At 43.6% G+C, this 27,740-nt stretch overlaps 1 protein-coding gene across 1 annotated transcript in view; it reads left to right on the forward strand.

Annotated features, from left to right (window-relative positions):
* The first annotated feature begins 216 nt into the window (after positions 1–216).
* Positions 217–27,740, forward strand: part of HERC3 (HECT and RLD domain containing E3 ubiquitin protein ligase 3) — a 54,784-nt gene continuing 27,260 nt past the window's right edge. The window contains exons 1-8 of the mRNA XM_056855194.1: positions 217–300; positions 9,315–9,580; positions 15,841–16,000; positions 17,057–17,133; positions 19,711–19,932; positions 20,845–20,936; positions 23,056–23,186; positions 24,044–24,204. Of these exons, the coding sequence (XP_056711172.1) occupies positions 9,352–9,580; positions 15,841–16,000; positions 17,057–17,133; positions 19,711–19,932; positions 20,845–20,936; positions 23,056–23,186; positions 24,044–24,204 (1,072 nt within the window). The 5' untranslated portion in view covers positions 217–300; positions 9,315–9,351. The remainder of the gene's footprint in view (positions 301–9,314; positions 9,581–15,840; positions 16,001–17,056; positions 17,134–19,710; positions 19,933–20,844; positions 20,937–23,055; positions 23,187–24,043; positions 24,205–27,740) is intronic.

Raw genomic sequence — 27,740 nt, forward strand, 5'->3', positions numbered from 1 at the left:
TCCGTAACACTCTCCTCCGACACCGCATTTCAAAGAAATCTACTTTCTTCCTATCAGCTTTCTTCACTGTCCAGCTTTCACACCCATGCATAGTAATAGGGAATATGATGGCATGAATTAATCTTGGTGGCTAGTGACACATCCTTACACTTCAGAATCTTTTCTAGCTCCTTCATGGCTGCCCTTCCCAGTCTCACCTGTCTCTTCCTTTTCCACCAGATTGGGAGCTGGCTTCTGCTACGGGACTAGATCTTCATCACTCTCCATCCCTGATGTTATGAAGGGAGCTTCACAGATGTGGTAGGTACCTGTCTATATAGCCCAAAAATTCTGTAAAGATCCTTCTGACTGTTCTTTGCTAGGCAAACCCATACTATCTTGTGACTGAATGTTCCCCTGCTGTTCTCACCCGTACTTCCATCTCAGTTCCTGAGCTGACCTAACCAGGAAGTTAACTGCACATTGCTCTGTTTTCTGCAGTTGATTAGATACAATTGAAAACAGTCATCTAGCACAGTGGTACTCGCTCTGTGGGGACAGCTCATTGTGGCTCTTCCCCATACCACCTCTGGCGCTTATTCTAATTTGGGGGGATTTTCTTTGTACCTCCAACTGTGTATCCAGAAGTAAAATGCATTCAACAAATAAATTAATGGGATTATTTTTGTTACAATGAAAAAATTATTTGGATATATCATTACACATTTAATATTATTGGTTGTATTTGTTTGGTGGGGTGAAGATGAGTCTATTGCACATGATTTTTCCCCAGGGACTCTTTTTATAAGGAAGTCTGATCCAAGCTAATTTCCCCTCTTCTTAATCTAACAAAGGGCAGCTCTGAGGAAGGGGAACTGAGGAGTCTCCTCTGGAAAGGGTCAGCCCAGACAGTGAAACAAGTAGCTAAATTCTGTGCTGCAATATATAAGATCCGTCAGACAAAGCTGGGACTTGGTAATTTAACCTACAAAGGAAAATGTTATATTAATTCAAGGTCTTTTAAATTGCTTAAACTATCTAAGAATCGTATATTATATATATATACTGTATTATTATTATTATTTTACAGTTTTATCCTGTAACTGATATGAATGTTTTAATGACATTGGCTGTACTAATAAATCTGAATCTGGTGGGGTGGTGCATAGGGCATTCAGCAGTTATGTGGCTTTTTTGGTTGATGATGGTTGCAGATGTGACTCTCTGTGAGCCACATGGGGAGGGCCACTGCAGTGCCTGAATAAATGTGGTAGATTGTGGCAAAAACAAAGCAATGAAGGGGGTTGCGATGGGAGGCTTTAAGAGGGGAGTGGACACGTTCCTGGAGGAGAGGGCTATTCATGGCTACTAGTAAAAATGGATACTAGTCATGATGCATACCTATTCTCTCCAGGATCAGAGGAGCATGCCTATTATCTTAGGTGCTGTGGAACACAGGCAGGACAATGCTGCTGCACTCGTCTTGTTTGTGGGCTTCCTAGAGGCACCTGGTTGGCCACTGGGTGAACAGACTGCTGGACTTGATGGGCCTTAGTCTGATCCAGCATGGCCTTTCTTATGTTCTTATGATGCATTTTTTTCAACACCTTTCACTGACGGGAAGTTAAAGTTGTTTGGAACCGGTTGGGTGCAACTACATGCAGTCCTTATTCTAAAAAACATGGTTGGCTTTGTGTTGAGATTCTTCTTCAGTTTCCATAAGTCATAACGGTGGTGGGAAGTGCCATCAAGTCGCTGCTGACTTGTGGTGAGCCCGTAGGGTTTTCAAGGCAGGAGTCGAACAGACGTGGTTTGCCGTTGCCTGCCTCTGCGTAGCAACCCTGGTATTCCTTGGAGGTCTCCCACCCAAGTACTAACTAGCTTAGCTTTTGAGATCTGACGAGATCCAACTAGCCTGGCCCATCCAGGTCAGGGTAAGGCATGGTACAGCTTCCCTATTCTTGCTCCTTGTTAATGGCTGTTGCTGGCAGGAGGGATATGCACAACACAATAATATTGGGGCATTTGGGTGAGCATTGGGGCATGGGGTAAATCGTGCAGCTTGTTTTTGGTGGCATATTGTGGTTCTGTTGCAGTCTCTGACATAAACTAGTCACTTCAACAGCACGACATAGCCTAGTTACTTCAACAGCACTACCCGCTTCAGTTCCACTCTGCATCCCTTCAAAATAAATGGGATTGTTAAATAAGATTGCTTAGGGCTGGGCTGAAAGGAACTCAGCTCTTCCTGTTTTGGTCTGACGGTTATTAAGAAAGGAAGTTGTAAGTTGTAAGGTTCTGGCTATCGGTGTGGTTCAGACATAACACAACAACTGTTTATTTTAACTGTGATAAGTTTGTCGAACCAGGAATTGACTCTCAGAAATTCCCTCAAATCCTGGTTTGCTTTGACAAATGCTGGTTTAATCTGTTGCTACGTTTTGTAGCGTTGTATGTCTCGGAAGATGTCTTTGAAGGAATCCAATATGACTCTCTGTTAAAAGTCTGTTGGCATTTCTAATTAGTTAATTGGCAGGATTATTAACGAATCCGGGCACGGCCTCCAGAGGTCACGGCTAGAAATCCGATTCTATCTTTATACCGAAGTTTTTGTGTCGCAGTTCTCTGTCAAGAGTCAGGTGCAGAAGTCAAAAATTCTTGTTTTGAAGCAAAGTACAGGTTAATCCTGACATAATACATTTTTTTTGTGTGTGTGTTAGGGTTAAATTATATGCACAATGGCCAATCCGTTGTACAGTCCAAACTTATTTGTGTCCAGGAGCCCAGTATGAGAATTCCCTTTGTTAACCTGGCTGTTTTGGGTTAGTTTGTGCACAACCTCCTTCTGTTTGTAAACCTTTCTGTGCCACCTATCCAGCACAAATCATTCAAGACCGTCAATTCCATGACTCACCAGGGAGTGCCATATTCAGTGCAGCCCATGTAATCGTGCTGTCATGCAATTTGACCAGTAGTTAGCACCATTTAGGACAGAACGCATCTCCTGCCTCTGTTTCAGACCACAATTAATTATTTTTCATGGGCATTTCTGGTTATCATGAGGCATAGCAAAGGAACTGCATCAGAGGGTTTTAAAAGGGTTGCTTTGTGCAATTTAATCTTCACTATGGTTACAATCAGGTTTGGGGTCTTATTGGGGTCTTATTGCACATCTCTCCCTCTGGTGCCTCCAACAGATGTTTCCTGTCCTTGCCCAAAACTTCAATGCCTTAAAAACACATTTTTGTTTGGAAACTAAATATATTTGATAGGATAGCCACACATGGGCATGCTGTTGGTAAGGTTTATTCTGAATACAGAAATAGAGATTTCTCAAGGTAGGTTTGGGGAGGGATAAGCCCATCTAGTCCTTCTGATGTGTTGGAGAATGTGCAGCTCTAACTGTGTTATATTAAATATTAGAAGTTGCTCTTAGGTACATAAGACCTGTCAATTGACAACTGAGTCATGGCGACTCTAGCAAGGGGCTTTCAAGGCAAGTGAGGTGGTTTGCCATGGCCTTCCTCTGCAGAGCCTTCCTTAGTGGTCTCCCATCCAAGTACCAACTCTGCTTAGCTTCCAAGATCTGCTGAGATCCGGCTATACCAGGGGTGGGGAATGTCAGGCCCGGGGGCCATTTAAGGCCCGCAACATCATTTGGTCTGGCCCTTTGTGGGTCCTGGCAGATCTCTAGCTCAGAAAGATCTAAGACTGGTGATCCACCCCCTCCCGCGGACAGGAATAGCCTCTATTCAAGGCGGATGTCAGTGTATTTTGTCCAGAAAAGGAACCTTTTCCCCCCCTTGCAGAAGAGTCGTTAGCTATGGAGCTGCTAGGACCGCCCAATAAACTGTGTTAACCCTTTCCCACCCAGGCCATGGAGAAACGAATTCCCTCTGTACTACAAGAGGGCTGGGGGCGGAAGTGGCGACAACGGAGGGGTTAAAGGGGGCAGGGCCAGAATGCGCACGCAGGGGGGGGGAGTTTTTAGCCAGTGTGTCCTCATTTCACCCCTGCAGGTGGAGGTAGCAGGAGCCAGCTGTAAAATCCGGCCCCGACCATGCATTCATCCAGCGTGCAGCTGAATGGCTACGCCCGGCTGGTGCAGCAGACCATCCTGTGCCACCAGGTGGGCGAGTGCGCCACCGGTTGGATGCCTGCCTGCTTGCCCGTGCAGGGGCGGGTCATCTGGGGCAGCTGCCTGCTTGGGGCTTGGTCGGCTAATTTTTAAGTCGATAATTTTGTATGGCCCTCGAATTATGTTATAAATATCCAAATGGCCCTTGGCAGAAAAAAGGTTCCCCACTCCTGGGCTATACCATGCTGTCTTCCCTCCCAAAGTTGCTCTTAGATTTGCAAAATCCTGTTCCCTGCTATTACATTTTTATTCCTGCTTGTACCATTATGAGCTTGCAAGTCCTCTAGGCAACATCGGTGTCCTTTTTAATGTTCTGTGCAACTCCTAGTGTGTTACTGATGATAAACTGCAGCGGCAGACCCAACTGGTTTTTGTTCTGCTTTAGAAGCCCCCTGGATACAACGTTAAATAAATAAACAAGGTCTGTCAACCTGATTTAAAGATATTTTAGTTGGTTCATTCTCCGCCTTTTCAACTGGCTTATTGATTTATCCCATGGGTTAAATTTGTATATTACCATACCGTCAGTGTAGATGCCTTTTTGAGTTATTGAAGGCAGTGTAAAGTAATGATTTCATAAAGAAAAGCTGTCGCTTGCTGTTGGAAGGAAAGGCGATCTGTAATACCTTCATTTTCATTCTTTTTTCAAGAACACTCAAAGCAAAAATAGCTTCACAGTACTTGCAGTGAAGAAACTGGATATCCTTTCATTTCTCTACTTCAATAATTTATATGTAGTGACAGTTTTCAATTAGTATTAATCTTACTGACTGGATAAAATATGGTTTAACAAGATTCAGAGATGTAATTACTTAAGGTCAACATATGACTATATATTCAGGGGGGAAAATGGGTAATATAATCCCTGTCCCTCCTAATTATTTCCTAATTATTTCAATAGCTGTATCCAGATGTTACCTTGACCTGGATGGCCCAGGCTAGCCCAGTCTCCTTAGATCTCGTAAGCTAAGCAAGGTTGGCTCCATTAGAATATGGATGGGAGACCACCAGGATATAGCAGGGTTGCTGTGCAGAGGCAGGCAATGGCAAACCATGTCTGAACGTCTCTTGCCTTGAAAACCCTACAGGGTTGCCATAACTCGGCTGCAACTTGACAGCACTTTTCACCGCCACTCAGAGGTCACAAACAAACCATGTTTTGTGATAAGGAGACAGAAGTCACCAAGCTTGTACTTTCCTTCCCTTCTTGTGCTGTGCCAAAATTGAAGTCTTCTGGTTTTCAGTCTAGCCCATGGTTTGACAAATCCCAGGCGCCATGGCAATTAGAAATGTCAAGAAATTTTGCCAAGGCCTGGTTTAGCTGCAGTTAGTTATGATGTCCTGACCGGGCTGTTTAACAAACAGCAGTTTGTTTCTTGGCTGCAAACCAAGATTATTAGGATTAAACGGGGGCTTAGAATTCTGGTTTGGAGGGGAGAACCTAACCATGATTTGCTTAACTATCTAATTTGGCTGTCACAACAAAATAGACTTTCTGAATCAGGAAATCTTCAAGTTTGTGCAACATGCAAAGGAAGGAGAGAAGAAGCATGTGAGCCTGAGGACTTCCCGATCCTTATCACAAACAAATTATGGCTTGTTTGGGACATCTGAATGTAGCCAATATCTTCCAGAAGACTTTATATCAGTTTATGAAACCTTAAATTGAAATGCAGGCTGCCAGAATCTGAAACACTGATTGGGTTAGGCAATAATTTTACATTTTGATGGGAAAAGATGACAAGATCTGATATTCTAGAGTCTACTAGACAGTATTTTTATACAGGGTTCAGCAGCATTCTCCCTATATAAATCTGAAAGAAAATTGTTATATGACATTATACTTGTTCCTTATTTTATAAGGGATCAATTCCTTATATAATAAGTAGAGTTTGTAAAAATAACCAATTTAAATGTTCCAAAACAGATTTTTTTGCATATCTGATGGGTGATGCAAATATATTTAAGAAAAAGTACTAGATCCGGTTAGGAAAATAATACATGTTGTTACTTCATTGTGATCCCATCTGCTTTTTATCAGGCTTTCTAAATAATTTAGTGAAAGAAATAGCCTATGAAGTGATCTTATTAAGTAGCCTCAACTAAACTATTTGTTGTGAATGGACATTGCAGTCTGAAAGCATCTTCTGTTTGGTATGGCAATCTAAAAGGTAGGAAATGGCAGGAATAGCTGAACTTATAGAAATGGAAGATAATTTGTAGAGCACATCAATAAGAGATTGTTGCCTTTCATTCTGTTTTGGAGAAGAGATAAGAAATTGAATGCTTTTGATTTTTTAAGGCTTAGTTCAGGCATAGCACAAAACCATAGTTTAATTTAACTATGGCTCGTTTGTGCAAGCCCTTACCTGGATGGCCCAGGCAAGCTTGATCTCATCAGATCTCAGAAGCTAAGCAGAGCTGGCCTTGGTTTTAAGTTGCTTTATTAACCATAGTGCCCTGACCTGGATAGCCCAGGATAGCCCAATCTCATCAGATCTCAGAAACAACATAGTCAGCCCTGGTCAGTATTTGAATGGGAGACCACCAAGGAATACCAGGCTCGCTACATAGAGGCAGGCAGTGGCAAACCACCTTTGTTTGTCTTTTCTTGAAACACTACAAGTTGCCATAAGTTGGCTTGACAGCAAAAAAATTAACCATAGTATGTCTTAGCTTTGGTTTTATATGATGTTTGAATGCAGACATCCTGACTTGTTTTCAGGTGATTTCTTCTCAGGCTACAGAGGGAAGGCAATTAAACTAGCCAGCATTGTTGAGTGATTGTCTGTGAGCTGAATCTTGGATTCACAAACTAATCATACTTGAAATTAATCATAGGCTGTGGCTCAGTGGTAGAGCATCTGCTTGGTATGCAGAAGGTCCCAGGTTCAATCCCTGGCATCTCTAGTTAAAGGGACTAGGCAAGTAGGTGATGTGAAAAGACCTTTCTCTGCCTGAGACCCTGGGAGCCTCTGCCAGTCTGAGTAGACAATACTGACTTTGATGGATCGAGTGTCTGATTCAGTAGAAGGCAGCTTCATGTGTTCATGGTTTCACATTATGTCTGCACTGAGCTTTACAGTGCTATACCTGTTGACTTCAATGCACTTAGAAGGGGGCTACTCTGCTTAGGATTCCATTGGTAGGCTGCACTTCTAAGAACAGTTTCTTGGGAATAAGCCCCATTGAATAAAATAGGAAGTACTTTTGAGTAGACCTGCTTAGGAGCCCCTCATTAGTGTCCAGCCAACTTCAGGCAGATCAGTTGTAGCTCTGGGAAATCTCCAGGCCCCAACTGGAGGTTGGCCAATCCTAAGGGCTTCTGTATAAATTCTGTATAAATAGAGCTTCTGTTTAATGTGTAATTGTGTGATGATGGATTTATTTGGTTTGGGCGGCAGTCCCAAACAGACAAGGGAGCAAGCCCTACTGAGCTCAAGGGGTTTCCTTCCGAGTAAAATACTTAGGATTGCAGTGTTTGTCTTGCGCATATGTTTCCTCTCTTTTTATGTTCTGTTGCTTACATAAATTCAAAACTGTTCTTTTAGCAACACCACAGGTTTATATTTGCCGTCATATTAATATTCTGATTCATTGATTAATCGGCCAAAACGTTAGTTGATTAATCTCCCAATTAAAGCTTTCAGCCCTGATTTAAACATCGGAATGACACATTGACATCACTTTGTTGAAAATGCCCAATTATAAATTGAAAGGAGTCAATTAAATAGAGTGTTTAAATAGAGATCTTTGCCTGTTGACGAAGCAATTTTCTGCCTGTGCTGCATAAAAATATGAAATAAAGCAAAGAGTGATGGAGGTGGATGGTGGATTTGTTGTCTGTCGTGTATTTGAGTATTTCTCAAATACGTCCCTCGGCTTTTCAAAACACGCTGTGATACATGGAATGATAGCAACCGTTGAAATACAAAAATCATACACGTAATGTTAAAAAACTGAAAGCAGTTCTGAAAATTTCGACTGATAACCAAGATAGCTCAGTGGAAACACCATTTCCAGGCAGAGTACTTCGGAATAGCAGCTGTGGGGGCCAAACATCAGGCAAGGCCCATCGGCGTAATGCGTCCTTGTGGCATTTAGCCTGACTCAGTGGTCCCGTCAGTCAATCAATCAATCAATCAGTCTTTATTGCGTTAGCCAAAAAAAAAAAGCCATAGCAACAATGCAGAATAAGGTGGAAAATCCACCAAAGTAAAATTTCAAAAATAGTAAAATATTTTTTTTTAATTCGACATCTTACAGAGTATTAAAATACGAATACAAATTCATCATTGAAAATGTATATCTAATAATAGGAAAGAAAGACCATACAGTCCAGAGACAAATAAAAAGATAGCAAGTGACCCAGAGTGGAGCAGTCACGGGTCAGACATGCTATGGTCAGCGTGCCCCATCATCTTTTTATCCTTCATGATGGCGGCAGCAAATCTTGCCATTTGGAAAATAATGAATTTGTCTGATGAAGCATCACCCCTAAATAGTTAAAGCTAAAGTTTCTCATCCATTGTCCATTTATAATAATGCGGTCTTCTTCAAAAAATTATAATCTTGTTTTTATCTTAATTAACATGAAGTAGATTTTTTTTTTACAGTAGGAGCTGAACTTTCTCAACAGCCTTCAAAGACCATTTTGGTATAGGAAATTAGCAGTGTGTCATCTGTTTAGAGTAAGGTGAAAATGGTTTTGCCACCTATTTTGACTGGAAAGAAATGAGGACCCAACAGGAATTCTACCATATCATTTATGTATCGATTAAAAAGCAGTAGGGCCAAAATGCAGCCTTGGCGGACCCCTGTTGGGGTTTTAACTGAGCCAGACAATTGGCCATGGACACCTAGTCTAATCTTTAAACTGGTGTCCATATAAAGGCTCTTTATATGCTCTAGCTACCTATGATCTGTATTCATATTACTTAGTTTTAAATAATTCTTCCAGCTTGGGTGTGTTCAGTAGCTTTTGGCCATATACAAATGTTGGTATGTGTTGCTTAATCACTGAAGACTAGCCTAGCCTCAGGTTTTTTTCCCCATAGGAAGAAAACTACAATTCTTGTCACCTCTTGAGTATGAATATAATCAGGCAGGAAGTACCTTTGTTGGCAAGATCACTTCCTATTAACTACAGCTGGTGCCTCATGTGTTGATGGATGTCTCCCCTTCTTTTTTCCCTCAGGAAAAAATCAAGCTACATGACTTGCTAGAAGAAGAGGATGATGTTATGTTGGGGATATTGGTCTTTTGGACTTCCTGGGGCCGGCAACAGTTTACAGGCGATCATCCCCGAGCCTCAGAGCTGTGGTTTCATTCATGAGAGGAACATCAAAGAAGTCGCTTGTGGTGGCAACCATTCCGTTTTCCTGCTGGAGGATGGGCAAGTCTACACGTGTGGCTTGAATGCCAAAGGACAACTAGGCCACGAGAGGGAGGGAAACAAGCCAGGTAAGTTGATTCTCAACGGAGGGAACCAACCCCTGTTGGTGTGACAAAAAGGGCAGAATGGGAAGCGCCTATGGGGAGGAGATGGTGACTTTCACCCCTGAGTGGTGAACTGGCAAGTGGGATTTCACTCCGCAGTCGCTTCCTCCTGTCTACTGGACTCTCCATTCAAGCATTTCCTGTTTTCTAGGTTTGGACAAAAACCCCAGACGTAGTTTCAGGATTATATTTTATTTAAAAATTGAGAACCTTGCTTTGAAAAGCGAACTTAGGATTGCTCTACATGACTAGACTGGCTGTGTGTGGACGTCCTAAACAAATTGCATTTTGTTTGTGACCAGAGCAAGCCTCTGAAGTCCTCAGACTTCCATACTCCTTTCCCTTCCCTTGTGCATGGCAGGCAGAGGTTCAGATGATAGAAAACAACAAACTGCATTTTCCCCTTCTTGCCTAAGACCCGAGATTCCATGCTTTGTGTAGGACTAGGATGTCTTCAGTAGTAGAAAAGGGCAAGAGTCCAGTAGCACCTTAAAGACTAGCAAAAATATTTTCTGGTAGGGTATGAGCTTTCGTGAGCCACAGCTCACTTCTTCAGGTTTCTGAAAGCTCATACCCTGCCAGAAAATATTTTTGTTAGTCTTTAAGGTGCTACTGGATTCTTGCCCTTTTCTACTACTGCAGCAGACTAACACGGCTACCCACTGTGAACTATCTTCTAGGATGTCTTCAGTTTCCCTGCCAGGTGCAAGAGGAGGAGGGGAGGGGACATGTGAGCCTAAGGATTAGCCGCAATCAAAATGCTATTTATTTACTTCATGTATTCTCCTCCTTTCTCCCCAGTGGGGAACTGTAACGAGTAGCATCGTTTCCTCTCTTCCCATTTTATCCTCACAACTCTCCTGAGGGGTAGATTAGGCCCAAGTTTGTGTTGGGCCCAAGGTCACCCAGCAGGCTTTCATGGCAGAGAGGTGATCCTGGATGCTAGTCCAACACTCTAACCACTACACCATACTGGCTTAAGAAGGGACTGTGTAAAGTGGCTTAAAGTGAATAGACTGGAGGCGGAGCCCTCTGCGGGAGAAATGTTGACACATGCACATAGACTCGCACGGAGTGAAAGCAGGGATGAAGAAGAAGGGTTGGTTTTTATACCCCGCTTTTCTCTACCTTTAAGGAGTCTCAATCACCTTTACTTCCTCTCCCCACAACAGACACCTTGTGTGGTAGGTGGGGCTGAGATGGCCCAAGGTCACCCAGCAGTTGTCATGTGGAACAGCAGGGAAACCAACCCGGTTCACCAGATTAGAGTCTGCTGCTCATGTGGAGGAGTGGGGAATCAAACCCGGTTCACTGCTCTTAACCACTACACCACGCTTAAGTGCTGTGGAATACAGGCAGGATGGTGCTGCTGCAGTCGTCTTGTTTGTGGGCTTCCTAGAGGCACCTGGTTGGCCGCTGTGTGAGCAGACTGCTGGACTTGACCAACTTTGGTCTGATCCAGCATGGCCTGTCTTAGGTTCTTACGTTCACGCTGGCTCTCCTTGACCGCTACACCACGCTGGATGAGTGCAATGGCTCTACCCCACTGCCTTCACGTGATCTTTGGCTTGTGATCATAGTATCTACGCATGAGGAAGTCTACATAGCCTCCCTCTCCACAACTGGAAATGGTTATTTTGGCGTTCCCGATCACAGGAGGGAGACTATATGGATGCACTTTTTCCATGTTTAGACTCCATGCTCACAAAGCATCCATTAGTTGAGGAAAGGGGCATGCTATGCCAGTTTGTGTCCATTCCTGCTCTTTGTATTTTGACTGGCTGCCATTATTTATTGGGGGCTTAGGTAGTCAGCAAGCAGGTGGGGGGGCCAGAAAATCTGTATGTTTGGCCAACGGAAATCCTGCTGATTCCTCCTCTCCTTCTCTGCTACCTTTTTTCCTTTCATGATGACCCAGGGGATGAATAAAACGTAACATGACTTTGAGTAGGGTCCAAGGATTATGCTCTGCTAACAGTTGCATTTTCCTCTGGAACAAGGAACCTCCTGGCAGTGAAATAATCTCCTTGTGTCAGCAGAAGGATCCCTGCGCCAGAGGAAAATGCTGCCATTAGCAGAACTGATCCCCAGGATCATGACCTGTGTATTGAAGCAGAAATGGGAAACTCTCAAGGCACTTGTGTTCACCTTAGCTCTTTAAACTTGAAGCTGATAAACTGTATTTTGAGAATTTTTCTCAGCTTGCTATCAAGCTGGCTTAGTTTATTCTGTCTTTCCCTCCAAATGATTTTTGTTCTTCGTGGAGTTTGAAATATTTTCTAATCCTGTTTCTGTGTGTATGAACTACGTTTTGAGGTGGTTTTTTCTTTTTTTCTTTTTCCCTGGGCCTAAGAAATTAGTTTACCTCTTGTTCGGAGACTGAAAAGTAGGAAGCTGAGGGAGGGCAGGCGATTTAGAATAGCGGAAACATCTTCACAGTCCTTGCAAATAATCCCACAAAAATTACATGCTTACAAAATAACTTTCTACCAGTTTTCCTGCCAGTACAACCTAAAAGGTATCGGTTGTCAACAAACTTGTGTTCATTGTTGGTAACACTGCAGGCTTTCAACCACCCCTAGTGCTGTTGGCTGAAAACATATTAATAAATGATGTATCCTGTCATATCTCTCATCGTAAGGCTGATGAGGCTGTAAGGATACCTTCACTTGTCTCCTGCATACCCCCTGAAAGGGGGGAAAAGTCAGTTTTATTATTCATTTACTATACAGCACATGCCCTGCTTCAATACCAAGTTTTTCAAAGTGGTGTTCAACTTCAAAAGGATTAGAATTCACTTTAACATTAAAAGCCAGTCCAACAAAACAAGTAGCAGATCCAAAAACAGCACGCAGAAGCCTCTCTTTGAAAAAACCTGTTGGAAAAAGGTTTTTGTCCTTTTCCTAAAATATCCAAGTATTGGGGCTGAGCATATTTCCTGAAAAAAGATGTTTTGTTGAAAAGGAGCAGCTACTGAGAAGGCCCATTTCTAGTGGGTGCTAACCTTGCATCTGTGACACGGTGTTCCTGGAAGAGGGCCTTGTTGGCAAGTAGGGGGAAAGTTATTGCGGTCCTTGACCAGTATTACAAAGTTAAAACATCATTAAAACAACAATAGTTCAATACAACAACAAAATAGCTACATGAACATTTGAGCTAGTCAAATGGGTTTAAAACTCTGCACCAGCTTTAATATCGTTTCCCCGTGTCTTACATATCCCAAGACAGAATTTAGCTACTTGTCTGGATACCCAGTGGTTTCTATCAGACAACAGATAGTCCAGTTTAGCTGCATCAAATTAATCAAGAAGTCCAGTTTAGCTTCATCAAATTCATCAAGAAGCCCAACTAACACTGGCTGGAGATATTTTGATCTGGCATCCTTGTAATATTGACATCTCAGAAGCATGGGCTTTGTAGTTTCCACCTCCCGCATCGAGCATAAACATAATCTTTCTGAGTATGGGATCTTTTTTATTCTCCAGCAATTGGAGCAGGCAACTCTATCTCTGAGATACTCTGGATCCAACCTTTAGGGCTTTAAAGGTTTTCTTTAATCACCACTTAGTGGCTGTGTACAAGCTTTCTTACGGCTTTGCAATTAAGTAAGAAAGCTATCCTTTGACAGTTTGTTGTAGGCTGTTGCCGGATTATTATTCTTTGCCAGTAATGCAGCCGACATTCAATCACCCAAAGTGTTGTTGGCTGGAACATCTTCATAAATGTTGCATCCAGTCATGCTTCTCATAGTGTAGTTGGTGAGGCTGTAAGGTATCTCCTCCCGTAGGATGTGGCTCGGCTTGTAAAGGGAAAAGAGTTCCAAGTTTCTGGTTTCAGTTTCCAAAGGGATTCTTTCTCTACCAGCTTACTATCTGACTTATCCTGTTTTCAACGCAGCTTCACATGCTCTATTTTTAGCATGTGCATGCTTTTTGCATGCTCAGAAGGTAAGATCTAAGAGCAATGCATGTTTTCTGCTGCTTATATGCTCAGAAGATACTGAAGTTTCCTTGCCAGGGTTGCATGTGATGTTCCTGGCCAGGCAGTGAATACTGTTAGTGGAGTAAAGGGGCTGACTCATGCAAAGTAGCCTTATATTAGGGATGCCTGCCTCCAGGTGGTACCTGGAATTACAGCTCATCTCCAGACTACAGTAGGGTTGCCAACCTCCAAGTACTAGCTGGAGATCTCCTGCTATTACAACTGATCTCCAGCCGATAGAGATCAGCTCACCTGGAGAAAATGGCCACTTTGGCCATTGGACTCTATGGCATTGAAGCTCCTCCCCAAACCCCGCCCTCCTCAGGCTCCACCCCAAAAACCTCCCACTGCTGGTGAGGAGGGACCTCGTAACCCTATTTGCATATGGAGGTTGCATTCCACCCTTTAACCACCTCTTATTTCCCCTCTAATTACCCCCCCATCACTCTAGTAACCATCAGGACAAGTTTTATTTGATCAACATGCCTAGCAGTGAAGAGAAAATATCAACGTATGTATGACATGGAAGATACTGTATCCCAGGTCAGATCTTAGTTTCCAAAATATAAAAGAGAGCGATGGAAGGGGCAGGGGTGGGCCATTAATGAGGGCTGGCCTATGACCCACTTTCAGAGACTTCGCGACCTACTTTTGGGTCCTGACCCACAGGCTGGGAAACACCATCCTACCTGATACTGCATTCTATGCTCTCCCCCTTGATTGCTGTGGAATGTAATTTCTAATGGGCTGTAATCTGTCTGAAACAATTTAAGAGCATAAGAAAGGCCATGCTGGATCAGACCAAGGTCCATCAAGTCCAGCAGTCTGTTCACACAGTGGCCAACCAGGTGCCTCTAGGAACACATGAACACATGAAGCTGCCTTATACTGAATTAGACCCTTGGTCCATCAAAGTCAGTATTGTCTACTCAGACTGGCAGCGGCTCTCCAGGCAAAGGGTCTCAGGCAAAGGTCTTTCACATCACCTACTTGCCTAGACACTTTAACTGGAGATGCCGGGGATTGAACCTGGGGCCTTCTGCATGCCAAGCAGATGCTCTACCACTGAGCCACAGCCCCCAAACAAGATAACTGCAGCAGCATTATCCTGCCTGTGTCCCACAGCACCTGATATAATAGGCAAAATAATATAATTTGTATGCTAGTTGAAAGGAACAGAGGCTTTGCTGGTTGTTGCCTGGTGTTCAGACCCTGTGTAGCGAGTAGTTCTGTAGAGAATAGCTTCGGACTAGGGCCAGCGCTGTTGATCATTCCTCTAGTAAAATTTCCCCTGTGAGCAGCGGTATGTCTGCAAATGCATCCTGGCGATTGTAATTAAGATCAAAGTGAGACGTGTTCAAGTTCAGCGGCTTGGAAGCAAAGAAAGTGAATGATTCATGAACTGAAAGATTTGCCCTTATTTTACTCCTGTCCCCTCTTCTTTCAGTACTGATCTCCTCCCCCACCATTCTGGGGTGGGTTGTGGATGTTTTTTCTTCTCTTGAAGTACTTCAGGCCCTTCTGTGGGAATTCTGCCCCCCCTTCCTCAATAAGATATTGTGTTAAAAGGAACAAGATGCTAGATCCAAAAGCACACACCATCTGGAAAGGAACTCTTCCATTAGCTTGTGATTCATCCCTGGCTGTTCAGCTGCTTCGAGTGGAAAACAGAGGCTATTTTCAGTTTTGACAAACCCTTAATGAGGCACTATGTGTACAGAAGCCTCTCTGTGCCTGTGTTAGGCCATTTATGCATGGGAGGTTTTCCCTTGGATTTGTCGCTCTCTAGATGCACATTTTCCCCATCTGAATTCTCAAAACTCAAAACTACGCCCCCATGCAGAGTTTTAAGGTGGGGAAAATGTGCATCTATAGAGTGGCAAATCTAAGGCGAAAGTGATGTCGCACTGGTGACATGGTGTCACTTCTGGTATTTGCTGGAAATGATGTCACGCTGCTGGCATGGCGTCATTTCTCCCTATTCCCATGTTCCCCACCGCCGCTGGTTGCCAGGTGCTATTGAAGAGATCCTGCCCAAATAATAAATTCTGTCATAGAGCTACAGCTTCCCCTTGGGAATCTGACCAGTTTGCTTCCCATCAGTATGGACAAAATGAAATTATTTATTTAAAAGGTTTTCAAAGTCATTTTCTTCTCCCTTCTGTGCTCTCTGCAGTGGTCAGCTGCCAAGAGGTATCCTGTTACTTGCAGGTGACGTTTTCTTCTTCTTTTCCCCCCCACAGAGCAAATTTGCGCTCTAGCGGATCAGCACATAATCCATGTTGCCTGTGGAGATGCTCACAGCATGGCCCTCAGTGACCAAGGCCAGCTCTTTTCTTGGGGCGCGGGGAGTGATGGCCAGCTAGGACTAACAACTACAGAAGATTCAGTGGCTGTCCCAAGGTAATCAGAACAATGGTCAAATGCTGAGGTTTCCTAGGTAGTTTTGCTCATCCTCAATCTGCGGTGGAGGGCCTCAGATGTTCTTTCTCATCATCGCTGGAGCAGGATGCAGGGCCTTAGCTGCTGTGGCCCAGACACGGAAGAATCCCTTGCCCTTCTCATTGAAGCCTGACAGAGAACGTCAGTGCTGTTGTTTTTTAGGAAGAAGGCTAAAGCAGTCTTGTTTCAACAGGTTTTGAGAAGAGCTTAAATTTAAGATGAGGGCATTGGAAGATGAGCTATTGGTATATTATTTTCAGCTGTTTTATTATTTTGGTATTGAGGGTAGTTTTTGTATTGTGAAATGGTTTCAATTGAGGATGAAAGGCAGGAAATACATATTGGAAGGGGGGAAAGAGGTCCTCTAGGAAACTTGGATGCTTGCATCTGTTCAGTTGTGTTGCATTCCCGTTAGGGTTAGTTTTTGGTTCCCATATTTTGTGACACTAAGGAGCTACTTTTCTGGTTTGCTTGTTCTTGGCGGTCCATCATTACTTTACGATGAACATGTAAGAGGATTGATGGGAAAGCTTCCAAAATAAGACCAAACTTCCATTTGTCTGTAGTAGCCATAGCCCCCAAATGTGCACATATATACAGGAAAAACTCTTGCATGGCTGAAGAGGCAAGCTAATTAAATTTACATTGCTTCATGAGTATGTGTTAGAACCCTCGTGGCATTTTAACATATTGTTTTAATTGAGATCTCAGGGACCATCTAAAAGTACATCAGGGACTGGTGTTTTTAAGAATCCCTGTGATCGGTGATGAAAGAAATGGACATGGTTGTAACATGATATACTTACAAACCCCTCCATATGATATTTATCATTACATTATCGTTGGCACCGAACACTATTAGTTCTCTTCATGCAAACTAGTTATTTTTGTATTGCCAGTGTTGTGTTTATTAAACTGCTTTAACCTTGTGTTTATAGCAGTAAATGCCGTACTGAAAATTGGACGGATTCTCTTAGGTTCAGGCTATTTAAAAAAATCAATTGTTTTGCTGTTTAGGTTAATCAAGAAGCTGAACCAAGAGACGATACTGCAGGTCTCCTGTGGCAACTGGCACTGCCTCGCTCTTGCAGCTGGTATCGTAATATATTAACATGCAATAGCTGAGTACTCTTACTAATGCTGAACTCTTAGTGATTTGAATGGCAGATGTATAGAAAGAAATGGTACAAGAACTTGCAAAAAATGCATAGTTTGCGGATCCCATGTTGGAAAGAGGTGCACTATTTCAGTTTTCACTCAGGAGGAATTTTGTCTTTTAAGAGGGTACTTGTACACAAATTTATGCATAGTAAAACTCATAGAAGCTAAAATGACTAAACTGAGGCTATTGTACTTTGGTCACATTATGAGAAGACGAGAGTCACTGGAAAAGACAATCATCTTAGGAAAAATTGAAGGCAGCAGGAAAAGAGGAAGACCCAACAAGAGATGGATTGACTCAATAAAGGAAGCCACAGCCCTCAGTTTGCAAGACTTGAGCAAGGCTGTTAAGGATAGGACGTTTTGGAGGACAGTGATTCATTGGGTCACCATGAGTCGGAAGCAACTTGATGGCATTTAACACACACACACACACACACACACACACACACAAAACTCATATGCTTGATTGACTTAGATTTCTTTCCTCAGACCCTTCTTATGTTTTAAGAATATCTATACATGGCTCTGTTGAGAGAACAGAGTCACCTCTGGAGCCATGCCTTTGAACAAGTCCAGTTCGAATGGCAAACCAGGGAAGGTTCCAGAAGGCCGATGACCCTCTTTCAAGATCTGCCATTTCTAATAGCGCCTCATTTGGGGTAACCGCAAGGATTTGTATTGGGATGTTTTGGTTAGAGTATTGAGCGAGGACCTGAGAGACCCAGGCTTGAATCTCTACTCTGCCATGAAGCTCACTGGGTGACCTTTGGGCCATCGCTTTCTCTCACAGGGGTTGTTGTGAGGATAAAATGGAGGCGAGGAAAACTAGGTGTACCCCCTGGAACTCCTGAGAGGATGTGCAGGATAAACATTGATTAAATATGTAAGTAATAAATAACTAAAGCACAAAGATTATTTATCAGTAATCTGGAAGTATGAAATTTGTCTTAACCAGAACATAGTCCATCTAGCTCAGTGCGGTCAGCAGGTCTTCTAGGCTTCTATCGGGGGAGGTCTGTTTTGGCCCTGTTACCTCTTTTTAACCCGAGGTGCTGAAGACGGAACCCAGGACTTTTTGTATGCAGAGCGTCTCTTCTACCAGTGAACAATGGCTTCTCCCACGATCAGGGCTGGCTGAAGCCATTTGGGTGATCGAAGGGGGCCTCCTTCAAGCAGGCCACACCCATGGAGGGCAGCGGCAGTACGGGCATTGAAAGGAGAGTTTCCTCCTGTTGTTGCTGCCACCGCTCTGGACCAAGGCATGATAGTCACAAAGGCTTTGCCTTTAGAAAAGTCTTCATCCCAAGTCTGCTTCTGACAGCTGTTTCTTCCTCCTGCTCCTCCCATGATTCTCTTATTACAGCAAGGAGGAGGGGGAGGAGATGAATGCCTTCTGTTCACAGGCTAAAGACACAGGCCTTTCTAAATGCAAAGATGTAATCCCAGATTCAGGATGTGCTGCTCTACCTTTCCCTTAACAGTCCGGATGTGGCGTGAGTACCTGTTTCATTACAGTCAGAGGAAGGGAGGGAGGAAGAGAACTTCTCCCTCTGAGGCGAAGGGCATCTTGGAGACAGATAGGTGATTCCTTTCTGGTTCTAAGGTCGGCAGGAACTAGTAAAACTTTCACCCACTTCCTGCCTGGAATCGCCCTCTGTCTCCAGTTTTCCTTCCTGCCTCTCTAAGGTTAGGCAGCTCCTGAGGTTGCTCCGCTGTATGAAGCAGGAAAGGGAAAGGACAAGCCAAAGGCCGCCTGGACAGAATCACTGGCCCCTATCAGCATGGTGCCTTCAAGCAGCTGCTGGTGTCTGTCCAGAGCCTCAGGCAGAGGCCTTTTCTAACCCAACCACTTGAAATCTTTTCAACTGGAAGTACTTGGCCTTGAACCTGGGATTGTTTACATGCAAGACACGTGCTTTGTCAGTCACCGCTGCCTTCTCTCTATAATCCCTAGCATATTTTGAGCATTTGAAACATTTCAGGTGTGATATCTCATTAATCCACACAACCACCTTTTAAGTTAGGCTTCACATTATACACTATTATTATATGATTACAATAGTATTCCCATATTGCATATAGAAACCTGAGACTGAGAGAAAAGTGGCATATCTGAGGCTGCCTAGTGAGTTCACGGCTGAGGTGAGATTTGAAAAGGTACGTCTCGGCTCACGTTCTAAAGATCAAAATGTACGAGGTTTCCTTTCAAATAGCTAATAACACTACCCCTCCCCATTTCAATTAGCAAAGCCATACGGGATTGGAAGGATTAAAGGCTTTCTCCCATCTCATCGTGGCTCCAACTTGAACTGGAGCCTCACATGGTCACAATTTGTCTTTAAAAGACTAGCAACATAACTCTGTTATGCCTAGTTTGACAGTGATGTGATGGACATCACCTAAGATATTCCAAGTCAGAATGCCCCCCTTTTTCACAACAGAATGATCTTGTGTCAGAGTGTTGACTTTTCTGATTGCCGCTATTTGTTTTCTGCTTTTTCCCCCAGATGGACAGTTCTTTGCATGGGGGCAGAACAACCATGGGCAGCTCGGGCTGGGTAAAGAATTCCCCTCACAGCCGAGTCCTCAGTGTGTCAAGTCACTCGACGGGATCCCGTTGGTGCAAGTCGCCGCAGGAGGAGCACATAGCTTTGCCCTGTCTCTCTCAGGAGCTGTGTTCGGTTGGGGGAAAAATTGCTCGGGACAGTTAGGATTGAGCGACCAACGAGGTATTTTGAGGAGTTGCTTGGGAGAGGTGAAATTCTGACTAGTAATGGAGGAGGAGTTGCTGTGGAACAACTCGATTCTTTCTTATGAGTGGCCCATCCACTTCTTTGTGCGGGGGGGTTTATGAAGTGTGAAATGGGGGCAGTATCTTGCTAGAGAGGCTTACCACTGGATTTTTATCCTGCTTGACCAATACTTGAAAACAGAGCTGAGCAGTTGAAGGTTTGGTTTTGTCCAAGTCTGCTTGAAATGATTGCTGCTTTCTCTCTGCCCCCTGTTATCCACCCCCCCGTTGCTTCCTGAAAATAGCTGTTAGTACAGAGGGTAGCCATGTTGGTCTGCAGGAGAACAGCTAGATTCGAGTCCAGTAGTACCTTAGAGAACAACAGGATTTTCAGGGTATGCGTTTTTGCGACTCAAGGCTCCCTTCGTCAGATATCTTGAATCTAGCTGAAATAGCTAGGAGATTGCAAAGGAAAGGCAGACGCATAAGGGAAACATTATCTTCTCCTCCCTTTATATTTGCTCTTCTGACGTTCTTTTTGGGCCCATTGCAGACACATAATGTCCCCCAAGCTCCACTTCCCTGAGTGTGGAGTGGCTGGGAAAAAAAATATGCTACTATGTTCACATTAGTCCCCGCAGAGAAGTGGCTTTGGTTGTCATGGCTGTCAGTCATTTTTTATTAATTCATTAATGAAATTCATTGAAAAGTTTTCACTCTGCCCTCCCATTGGTCTCCAGAGATTAGTTTATGAGTGCTTCTGTAGCCATTTGATAAAATTTGTAACTATAATTTTTAACGGATGTAGATACTGTGTGATGTTGACATACTTAAAGCTGTCTTGTGAATTCTGCCATATTTCATAACCATATACTTTGTGGCACATGCTTTTATATTCTCTCCAATGCAGATCGGGAGTCTCCATGCCACGTGAAGCTCTTACGGTCTCAGATGGTCGTCTATATCAGCTGTGGAAATGACCACACAGCTGTCCTCACAAAGGTAAAGAAACATTTTAGGCTTTGACAGTGGAAGAGAGGGGAAAACCAGCATTTCTTGGAAGTAGGGCTGTTGAATTTAAAAAAATTCGGTATAGTTCGGATTCGGCCGAATTCGGCCCGTTTAGATTCGGGATATGCCGAAGTCCGAACTCCCCCACTTCGGATCCGTTCAATTCGGCAGGAATTCAAAGTTCGGAAAAAAATTCGGCCGAATAAAGCCATTAAAAACACAATCGCGCCTTTCCGCGGCTTGGGGGGGGGCATTTTTGGGGTTAGAGGTCCCAAACTTTCAGCAGAGCTTCAAAGGACGTTTATTGAAAGACTCCCCAAGTTTTGTAAAGATTGGGTCGGGGGGGCTGAGATATGGGCCCTTAAAGGGGTCCCCCCACCCTTAATGTGCATCTCTCAGCAGAGCTTGCCGCCCACGCACAAAGCTCCCAGCCCCGACAACAGTTTGCAAAACAACTGCAAAGCAACACAACCTTGTAAAACAACACCTTTGCAACAGGGAAAACCAGAAGACACACAACTGAAACCTCCCCCCTCAAACCAGGGAGCGAGAGACTCGAGGGGGAACACACACCCCAGGCAGAACCGACGAAAGCCGCCTTTGGCTTCCCCCCCACCCACAGAAACTGCTCCCTCCCCACACACACACAGACTCTGCTTTCCCCCACACACACACACATACACAGGAGAAAAATTATAGATTAAAGCCCCCAAAGGGGTCTTACTGTGGCTGTCTTCTGTTCAATCAAGAGGGGCTGAAGAGGACTTGTAATCCAAGATGATTCCAATTAGGCACGGGACGTTTTGCTCTGGAGAAGATGCACACAGGATCGGCTGATCCATTCATCCCAATAGGGAAAAGGGGAAAGGGGAAAGGGGAAAGCCCATATCTCGGGACCCTCTGACCCAATGTTCACAAAACTTGGGTGGTCTCTTAAGAACACTGGTCTGAAACTCCGCACAAAGTTTGGGATCTGCACCCCCAAAAATGCGCCCCCTGCAGCCACGGAAAGAGAAAAGGGGGGAGGCGATATTTCTGCCCCCACTGAACCCATCTTTACAAAACTTGGGTGGTATCTTAAGAATAATAGTCTAAAGCTATGCTGAAAGTTTGGGGGCTATATCCCCAAAAAAGCGCCCCCTGCAGCCACATAAATGGAAAAAGGGGGAGGGAAAAGGGGGAGAGCCCATATCTCGTGACCCCCTGACCCAATGTTTACAAAACTTGGGGGGTATATTAAGAAGCTTCATCTGAAGCTCCACTGAAAGTTTGGGGTCTGTACCCCCAAAAATGCGCCCCCTGCAGCCATGGAAAGAAAAAGGGGGGGAGCCCATATCTCGGGACCCCCTGACCCAATGTTTACAAAACTTGGGGGGTATCTTAAGAAGCTTCATCTGAAGCTCCACTGAAAGTTTTGTGTCTGTACCCCAAAAAATACGCCCCCTGCAGCCACAGAAAGGAGCAAATGTGCACAAGCACTCCCCACACACACACGAGGATTTCGCTCTCTCTCGCTCTCTCCCTGGCCGCGCCGCACATCAGCTGATTCCTCCAGTACTCAATCCTGACTGATTGTCCAGAAGAAGACCCAGCTTGGCCACCGATTGGCCGGGGGAGGAGAATGCTGCTTACTGACGGTTATGCTGCTTACTGACGGCCGAATTTGCCGAATTTATTCGCGAACTCCCGAACTCGCTGAATTTGGCCCCCCCCCCCCCGGTTGCCTGCCAGTTTTGAGTTCAGTTCCTCCCGAACTAAAAACCACCGAATCGGGAAATTCGGCTGATTTTCAGTTCGGGCCAAACCGAATCAACAGCCCTACTTGGAAGCACTGATGCCCCACTCATTTAGAACTACTTCCTCCCATTCTTCCAGATTTCCTTCTTCAGAGAATCAGATATGAAGATGAAACATGTCTGTGTATATGGGGGGGAGGGAGAATTGTGAATGCAACTGGGGGTGCCTTTGAGCTTTCTACTTGTAGCCATTTGCTTGGTTGAAGAGGCAAGCCACTTTTTAACCAAAAAGGTGGCTTTTTTCCCTAGCCAAGTGAGCATCGACAACTGTTGTGAGCTTCTCTTCTTATGTTTTATCCTTTTTTGTTCACCAGAGTGGAGGGGTGTTCACCTTTGGGGCAGGTTCCTTTGGCCAGCTCGGCCATGACTCCTTGAATGATGAAGTAAACCCCAGAAGGGTTCTGGAGCTAATGGGCAGCGAGGTGTCCCAAATCGCTTGTGGTAGGTGAGTGGACTTAATATGCTGCTTCACCAGTGTGGTGAGTAACAGTGTTGTTTTTGGCAACGAGCGAAGCAGGAGTTTGGACACTTGCAGTCTTGCACGGTCTTGGAAGAGTTCCCCCCCCCTTGATTCTGGTTGAATCTATAAACCAATCTTTTGAGGATCTTCCACGGTATTCACAGCAGATCTTAATTCTGCTACATTCTCAGCTCAGTTAATTTCCTCTTTTGCTGAACTTGTCTAGTCTCCAGATGTAAACTTTCTAGCAGGCGAACTAGCTTTGTTATGTGAGTCTCTTTGATGCTAACAAACTTGCATTTTCCAAAGGTTAATTTGTGAGTTGAATGGAGGCTTGCAAGATGGAAAATTCATACTCTGCACTCCTGCCTCGAGGCAGTCCAAATTCTGAATAAAGAAAAGCTGAATTCAGCAGTCTGCATAAATTATGCAAATGTTCTTGCTTTTCTATAATCATGGGGGGTGGGGGATGGACGCAAAGAACTCAGCATGGCACTGAAGGCCTAGCTTCCAACCACAGAATATCCTATTCAGCCATCCTTCTGGCTTTTAAAGATTTCTTTAGTCAGAGCCATTGCTCTTTTAATTATATCTTTATTTGCAGTCAGATCATAAGTACAACATAAAACATTTAACAGCTTTAAAAGAGCTTCATAAAATCAGCTAGACCAGAATGTAAAAACAATTTAAAGGATCAGCCCCTGACTACCTGGGTAGGATGGTTGGGAGGCGAGAAGAATCATCCATTGAATCTTTTTCTGGTCAGGCTTCTAAGAAACAAATGTAAATAGAAAAATAAATATTGCAAAAAGTTTGTAAACGTTTTGGTTGTGCTTTTTCAGGCAACACACACTAGCCTTCGTGCCTTCTTCAGGAATTATCTATGCATTTGGCTGTGGAACCAGAGGCCAGCTAGGAACTGGACATACCTGCAATCTTAAATGTCCTTCCCCAGTAAAGGGTCAGTGGGCAGCTTACAACGAGCAACACTTGGGTACAACAGGTGAGTGGCCTTCTTCCCCTCTTTCATTTTATTTATGTAGTCAAATTCAAATTCAAAAACCTTTATTGGCATAATAGATCGTACAAGGTATTCCAGAATTTGGCAAATGATAAAACATCAATATTGCAATCTGTAGCAATAGATATGAATAAAATGAGGTATCCCGGAGTACAGTGAATATAAGGTATATATAGAAAACTAGTGTCTACAAGTAACCGGAATAGCAGCTATTATATTTTTTGTTTGATTTTTATCATTAGAGCTTGCTTCAAAAACATGGCTACTATTTCTGTAGTTTCTGGATCATACCCGTTCAGTAAAAGTCTGAACAAAGAGTGGGGGGAAGAGTTCCTATCCAAAATTGATGGCATTAAAAATTTAGTACGTAGGTCCGCTAGCATTTCACATTCCAATAAAATATGATAAACGGAGTCTATCTGATTCAAGCCACAGTCACAAATTCTCTTTTCCAAAGGGGTACCATTAAATCTCCCGAATAAAACTGCCGATGGAAAGGCGTTTAGTCTAGCTAGCATAAAGGCCCTGCGGAGGGAAGGATCACTGTCTTAGAAAGTAGAAGTAATCCTGGAGGAGTCCAAAATTGGCAGAAAGACCCAATTTGGATGAAGAACAAGATAAAGGAGTTGCAGGCAGGATTGTTTGTCTTTCATGGTCAAATAGTCTTTGCTTAATAACTCGGAAAATGGTTTGGCTGTCCAGCATCAATAAGTTGTCTATATCTAATCCCAAGGTTTTCAGTTTGTGTGGGATAAGCGTGAACCACTCTATATCTGCAGCTTCTTTTAATAAAAAGGGAGTATGACGATTTTCATTTGGAGAAAAATGAATCTTAATCCAGTATTTAAAAGTTGAGAGCCAGGCTTTGGTCTCTAAAGTCATCATTCCAGTTTCACTAAGGATAGATTGGAATGGGACGCAACTAGGAAGTCCTAGTATTTGGCGGAGGAAGGAAGTCTGTACAGCTTCCAAATTTTTATTCAGTGCTTCTATCCAGACAGGTATTCTATACAGTAGTTGCGCCAAAATCTTAACTGTAAAAACATGAATAGCTGCAGGTACATATTGGTTCCCTTTTAAGTAAAAAAATCGTTTAATCTGTGATTCTGAATATTTAGCTAAGTTGATGACATTATTTCTGTGATTTGTCCAAGTTAAATTGTAGTTAAAAGTGAGACCCAAATATTTAAAAGTCTTGACCTGCTCTATTGGTACATTGTCGATGGACCATTTTGAAAGAAGCCAGCTTTTGGTGAAAACTAAATTTTGGTTTCGGCATAATTAATTTGCAATTTGTTATGTTTACAATAATCGGCGAACAGTTGTAGGTGTCTTAATAAGCCGACGCTTGTAGTCCCTCTGCCTAAAGTTTATGAGAGCCTTCTCACCTTTACAACTAGATTTTGCTACAATAGTAGGTGTAATTTTGGACGCCATTTTGATCTGTATTATGGGGTGATAAACTGATTTAAATTACGTTTTACTGTATTTTATGTGTGGGTTGTTGGAAGCTATCCTGAGCCTGTCCTGGGACGGAAAAGGGCAGGGTAAGAATATAAGAACATAAGAAAGGCCATGCTGGATCAGACCAAGGTCCATCAAGTCCAGCAGTCTGTTCACAAAGTGGCCAACCAGGTGCCTCTAGGAAGCCCACAAAGACGGCTGCAGCAGCATCTTGCCTGGGTTCCACTGCACCTAATATAATAGGCATGCTCCTTTGGTACTGGAGAGAATAAGTATGCATCATGACTAGCATTCATTTTTACTAGTGGCCATGGATAGCCCTCTCGTCTATGAACATGCTCTCTCCCCTCTTAAAGCTTTCCAAGTTGGCAGCCATCACCACACCCTGGGGCAGGGAGTTCCAGAATTTAATTATGCGTTGTGTGAAGAAATACTTCCTTTTATCAGTCTTGAATCTCTCACCCTCCAGCTTCAGCAGATGACCCCACATTCTAGTGTTATGAGAGAGGGAGAAAAGCCTCTCATAATACTAAGCCTGAAGTTTCACCTTTACAACTAAATTTTATTACAGTAGTAGGTGTAATTTTGGACGCCATTGCAATCTGTATTATGGGGTGGTAAACTGTTTTAAATTACATTTTAATGTATTTTATGTGTGTGTTGTTGGAAGTCACCCTGAGCCTGTCCTGGGATGGGAAAGTGTGGGGTATAGATAGAGTAAAATAAGTAAATAAATTGGCAGCGCTATGGGTGGATGCCGGCAAGAGCTGAGACTAGTCAGGGTGTGACTAGGCCTTTATATGCTCCCATAGCCTAGATTCAATGCTAATTGACACATTTATTTTTATAGTGGCATGCATTGCCTTTTGCAGCTCCCGGTGCAAAAAATGAGATTATAAAGTGTGGAAACTATGCTTTATCATATTGGAGAAGATGCTTGAAAACTTGCATGATTTTTATTTTACTGATTGGGTAGCTCTCTTCTATTTTATACGCACAGACTGGTTTGTGCTTGTGGCTCCCCTTAGCTTTTGTAAAATTGGTGTTGTGAGGAGTGAATTATTTGAAGTTGTCAGTGTATTATATTGGCCTCAGGGTTTCCTGAAAGGAAGCTACTCTCTCTGAGGACGGCTCCCTATCAACAAGAAGACATATTGTAGAAATATCAATCCTCTCCTCCAGTATACCTCCCTCAATTTGAGTTTGTGTGTTCTGTGCTTGAAACAGAGATAGCATTTATTACACTTTCTTCTTAAAATTATGCTCTAGTAGTGCCCAGCTTCAAAACAGATTATTTTATGAAATATTTGCAATGGCTTTTATATGGTAACCACTGGCTAGCGATGGAATTCAGTTGTAATAAGGCAGGACCATGTTTGTAGCCTATTTTCCATTCAGGGTGACCTTTTTCTGTCATGAGGTGTCTTGGAAAGGGGCAGGGTTTGCCAGGGACAGGATGTGGTGTAGTGGTTAAGAGCGGTGGACTCTAATCTGGAGAACTGGGTTTGATTCCCCGCTCCTGCACATGAAGCCAGCTGGGTGACCCTGGGCTAGTCACAGCTCTCTCAGTCCCACCTACCTCACAGGGTGTCTGTTGTGGGGAGGGGAAGGTGACTGTAAGCCGGTTTGATTCCTCCTTAAGTGGTGGAGAAAGTCGGCATCTAAAAACCAACTCTTGTTATTCCTCCTCTTCCTCCTTCTTATTCCTCTTCTCCTCATATGTAAGTCAAAAGGGCTTGCTAAAATCTGCCTTTTGTAGTTGTGGGTTGGACCTTTCTTCCCTTGGCAAGCCTCTTGTGCTGTTCCTGTATCTCAACTGTCCCCAGGGAGCAGCAGTCCAGTAGACATCTTGAACGGCAGTGGAGTGGTAGTGGTGAAAAGTGTTGGTCAAGTCACAGCTGATTTATGGCGACCCCCCCCCCCCTTGGCGTTTTCAAGGCAAGAGACGTTCAGAAATGGCTTGGTGTTGCCAACAGCCTAAACTCCTTCCAAAGGGGATTTTTAAATAGGATGATGTTTCTTCTCCATAGTCACCTGATTGACTAACGCAGGAT

The sequence above is a fragment of the Euleptes europaea genome, chromosome 9, assembly GCF_029931775.1.
Source record: "Euleptes europaea isolate rEulEur1 chromosome 9, rEulEur1.hap1, whole genome shotgun sequence".
Lineage (NCBI taxonomy): Eukaryota > Metazoa > Chordata > Lepidosauria > Squamata > Sphaerodactylidae > Euleptes > Euleptes europaea.